This window comes from Dama dama, chromosome 20 (genome assembly GCF_033118175.1).
Source record: "Dama dama isolate Ldn47 chromosome 20, ASM3311817v1, whole genome shotgun sequence".
NCBI classification, from domain to species: domain Eukaryota; kingdom Metazoa; phylum Chordata; class Mammalia; order Artiodactyla; family Cervidae; genus Dama; species Dama dama.
This window is the reverse complement of record NC_083700.1, coordinates 11,912,868-11,917,790: the sequence shown is the minus strand read 5'-3', so window position 1 is coordinate 11,917,790 and position 4,923 is coordinate 11,912,868. Positions and strand designations below refer to the sequence as shown.

The window sequence follows — 4,923 nt, the reverse complement described above, 5'->3', positions numbered from 1 at the left end:
CTGGAATGGGTTGCTATTTCCTTCTCCAGAGGATCTTCCCCACCCAGGGATTGAACCTGGGAAGATTCTTTATTGGCTTAGCTACAAGGGAAATCTTGTACACATTAACTATTTTGAATTTAATTTGAACCATGAAAGCAAGTAGTATTATGTATCTTTATTTGCCAAGCCCTTCTGATCAGAGTTGGAGCTGGCCTCTTACCTCTCAGAAGTGTGACTTAAGTAGATTTCTGTCCCTGGCTTGGATTCTCTCTTTATGCATATGCCTTTACACTATGTCTCTAACATGTGTTGGGCCATTGCTAGTCTAAACAGATGACTCCGGATGGAGTTCCAGGGCTGTGTCTACTCTGGTCTATCATTCAATCTATTTTTCTGGCCCATCTATCTACCTCTCCACCTTTCAACTTCTAGCCAAGCTTTTTAGGTGTTTTCACTACTCCTCTTACATATCTACTCTCTTCCCATCCCTACTCTATCTGCCTCCAATGCCAGACCCCCAAGCATCCTAAGAGGTTTTCGTGCACTTGGCCAGTGTCCAAATGCTGAGAACTTCTGTAACCCAGAGCTACCCTCACTGTGAATGCCTGCTCATGGCTGATGATAGCCCTGGACCAATATACTGTTTCCAGCCTGGATGTTCAACCATCTCACTTCATCTCTTTCAGACCCAGATTCTCAATGCCAAGACCTAATTTCACAGTTGTGGAAGAGTTTACCTTTGAAGGCTTTTCCATTTTTGGGTGGCAGCCCAGACTCATCCTCTTTGTGGTGTTTTTGGTCTTGTACCTGTTGACCCTTGCCAGCAATGCTATCATCTTGACAGTCATCTACCTCAACCATCAGCTTCACACACCGATGTACTTCTTCCTGAGTGTGCTGTCCATTTCTGAGACCTGTTACACAGTGGCCATCATCCCCCGAATGCTGTCCAGTCTCCTCAGCCCCCAACATGCTATCTCTATTCCAGACTGTGCCACTCAGCTCTTCTTCTATCTCACTTTTGGTGTCAACAACTGCTTCCTGCTCACGGCCATGGGGTATGACCGCTACGTGGCCATCTGCAACCCCCTACGATATTCAGTCATCATGGGCAAGAAGACTTGTGTACAACTGGCAGGGGGATCCTGGAGCATTGGCTTAAGCACAGCCATCACTCAAGTATCCTCTGTGTTCAGCATGCCTTTCTGTGGTGCCAGTGTCATCTCCCACTTCTTTTGTGATATCCGGCCCCTAATGAAGCTTGCCTGTGCTGATATCACCATCAAAGAATTGATCACTTTGCTCATCAGTCTGTGCATCCTTGTTCTGCCCATGGTCTTGATCTTTATCTCTTATGTCCTGATTGTGAGCACCATCCTCAAGATGGCATCTGCTGAGGGTCGGAAAAAGGCTTTTGCCACATGTGCCTCACATCTCACAGTAGTCATTGTCCACTATGGCTGTACCTCCTTCATCTACCTAAAACCCAAATCACAAAACTCCCTGAAGGACAGACTGATCTCTGTAACCTACACTGTCATTACCCCACTCCTAAACCCCGTTGTATACAGCCTCAGGAACAAAGAGGTCAAGGATGCCTTGCTCAGAGCTTTGGGCAGAAAGTCCTTTCCTTAGGTGCTAGTCATTCTCAATAACATTAAAATTTTAAATGTTTGATGTAGGTGTAGCAGTGAGGGAGCTAATCAAATAAGAGATAGTATGAGGGCTCCAGGTACCTAATCTGGGAAGCATCTGGGAAATCAGAAGAATATAGTGAAACAAGAAGGAAAAGATTAAAATGAAGGAATTGATGGATGGATTTTCCAAGACTGATAGATGGGTGTACCATACTTGATAGAAATTAGATAAGATACAGCATATTTAGGTGCTGTGCTATAATGTTAGACATTGCTTTTGTTACCCTTGGCATAAGGATTGTAAACCAGCAGTGTGGGTGGGAAGAAAATATGGTATCATAACAGAGGAATTTATATAATCTAAACCTGGCCTCAGCATGAAAATCAGGAACATGAAATAACAAGTTCTCCATTATTTACATGTAACACTTCCTATGCTATATTTTACACTATATTTTTTTTATAAAATCACTCCATTAATGATCTACCCTGTGCCTGTAACTACATATATAAAACCTAGAAAGCTGTATCAGACACAGGCTCTGACGGCAAATTTACAAACTGGTTGGAAAGTGTAAATTTTGAGCAGCTGAAGCAAAAACCATAAAAATGGCTTCCTGTATATCTGAACATTGCAAAAGAAGAGCCCTCATCTTCATATCCATTCCCCTATCTCCAAAGAGCCTGGGTCCTATCACAAACCTTATCAATGCTCTGCTCGGGTCTTCTCTACTGGGCTGGCCCACCCATATACAGCCTTGTGAATGCTGGAGAGCTGACACCTCATAGCTGCCCTCCTTTCTGAAGATTTGCCATTGGCTGAAAGGGAACTTTCTTAGATGTGACATATACCCCACCCCTACCCCTTACAAGGGACTGTCTACAGCCAAGGCCTGGCTAAAACAGAAGGTACAAAAGGCCACTCATGTAGTCTCAAGATGAGACCAACTTTAGAGTGTAACTGTAGAGTCCTCCATTGAATCAGGCTGAAGTTAGACTGCAAGTGAGACCACAAACTTGCTCAGCTCTTCCCTCATTCCAGCCTGCTACCCTCATTCCCTTTCCTCGAAGAACACTCCATAACCGATTACCTGCACCTGGGTCTTTGTTTCAGCCTCTGCTTCAAAGAACCCTGACCCGAACCAGGTGACACCTATATCCATCACTAAGGTGTCACTCTTTGAGCGTCTTCTCCACATCTGCTGCAGTTAAAACAGCACCCAGTACATAGTAACTACTCAATAACTATTAAAAGAATGAAGAAAGGGGGACTTCCCTGGTGGCCCAGTAACTGTGACTCTGTCCTTCCAAGGCAAGAGCACAAGTTCAATCCCTGGTTGGGGAACTAAGATCCCACATGCCACACAGCATGGCCAATAAAAAAAGAACAGAAAGAAGAAAGGAAGGAAGGAAGACATCTGCGGACAGCTAAAACACAATTAGCATCAGCAGATAGTCCTTCTCCCTCTTTTCTTTATTTCATTACTCCCAGGTTGTTCCACCCACACCTCCCCGCCACATACACCCTGGTAATATCCCCTTTTAGTGCATGTATTGCATATCTCCTAAAGAGCAGGCATGTTTACTCACTTGACTCACTTAATCCTCACTGTAAATTCATAAGGTGCTTTATTAAACTTATTTTACAGACAAGAAAACTGAGACCTGAAGAGGTTATGTAAATTCTTTAAGGCCATACTGCTAGTATGTGGCAGAATCAAGATTTAAAAACAAGCAATTCACCCCAGGATTTATAGCTGTGTTATGAACTCATGATGATTATTTGAACTGGCTTTCTCCTTTATAGTTGTCAAAAACTAGGAGAAGAAGGAGCTCCATACATTGTGGATTCATACACATCTCAAATCTTATTTGAATGTCCTTGGATCTTGGAAAATCAGTCTGGAAGCTCAGAGATCATGTATTGTAACATGCTTCCTCCTTAGATATCTTGGCTATCCTTTCTCCACTTAGTACAGCTCCAAAGATGGAAGGGCAAAAGGAAATCTCAAGTGGGTCAAAGTCCACTGGAGAAAAGCAGGTATCTGGACCACTAGATCATTAACCTCTCTACCCATCATCATACCCACATTTATTTGTGTTCCTGTTCCCCCTTTCAAAATGCTGACAGCCTGGAGTAGAAGATGCTGAGAAAGTGCGAAATTGTAGATGGAGTACAGCCTTTGGGGCCAGAGCAGCATGTGTCCCCACCCTGGGTCCAACATTACAAGCATGTATTCTAGGGATAGTCACTTAACCTCGCTGGCTTTTGTGTCCTATCTACACAGTGGGGCTGACAATACCATCCACCCAAGGTTATTGTGAGGAGTCAAAATGGTTACAGTCACATAAATGTCTCCAGGTAGCAGGAAGCAGGATGGCTAGTAGCTCTACAACCCTGCACCCCCACGTTGTTTTCCATCTCACTCTGAAGGGACAGTTTTAGCAGCAGTTTTACCAACAGAGTTCTCATTCATAGAATGAGTTCCCTCTTCCCAGGAGGTGCTGAGTTTGTAAATAGGCTTCCCCTATAGTCTTTGATCCCCTGTTACAGTAAAAGGTACTAAATATTCTCCAGGGTCTTCCAAGAGTTACTTCCTGAATACACCTGCCATGTCTTAATAAACCACTCAGCTGCCTTTCTGTGTCCCTACCCAGATTCCATTGACCTGTGCCCAACCCACTGACTGGTCTAACCAAATACTCAGAGCATCAGTCATTCTCACTTCTCTCCTTGGTGCCCCAGAGACATTGCAAGGAGTCTGACAATTCATGTATGCAATCGACCTTCATAGGCAGAATGTATAAATACTTACATAGACATGTGTGCCTATTTTTAAATGTACCATAAATCATTTGAAAGCACAGATTACTAAATTTGTAGTTATCTTTCCAGGAACTTTTTTTCTATCAATTGTTATAAGTAATACAACTATTATTATCCAACCATCATCAAGCTGGAGATATGAACTGTTGGAGCTTTCATGTCCAAAAAAAATGGAGACAGGGATAGTCCGAAAGTAGATATAAGTTCGATGCTATGGATTGAACTGTGTCCCCCTACCACCAGCCCCATATTGTAAAGATTAAGCTCTTATCAGATGGAATTTGGAGACAGAGCTTGCCAGAAGTAGGTTTAGATGAGGTCAGGAGGGTGGGTGGGGTCCTCCTGATGGGATTCAGCTCAGTTCAGTCACTTAGTCCTGTCCAACTCTTTGCAATCCCATGGGCTGAAACATGCCAGGCTTCCCTGTCCATTACCAACTCCCAGAGGTTTCTCAAACTCTTGTCCATCGAATAGGTG

The 4,923-nt window shown here is 43.6% G+C and overlaps 1 protein-coding gene across 1 annotated transcript; it reads left to right on the top strand.

Moving 5' to 3' along the window:
• Window positions 1–681: 681 nt before the first annotated feature.
• On the top strand, window positions 682–1,617 carry LOC133074444 (olfactory receptor 10J4). Its single transcript, XM_061168387.1, has one exon. The coding sequence runs from the start codon at window positions 682–684 to the stop codon at window positions 1,615–1,617; it is 936 nt and encodes a 311-aa protein (XP_061024370.1).
• Window positions 1,618–4,923: the final 3,306 nt, after the last annotated feature.

What these genes read in the sequence shown, in the direction of transcription:
- LOC133074444 (XM_061168387.1), top strand. Translation starts at nt 682, where the DNA reads ATGCCAAGACCTAATTTCACAGTTGTGGAAGAGTTTACCTTTGAAGGC.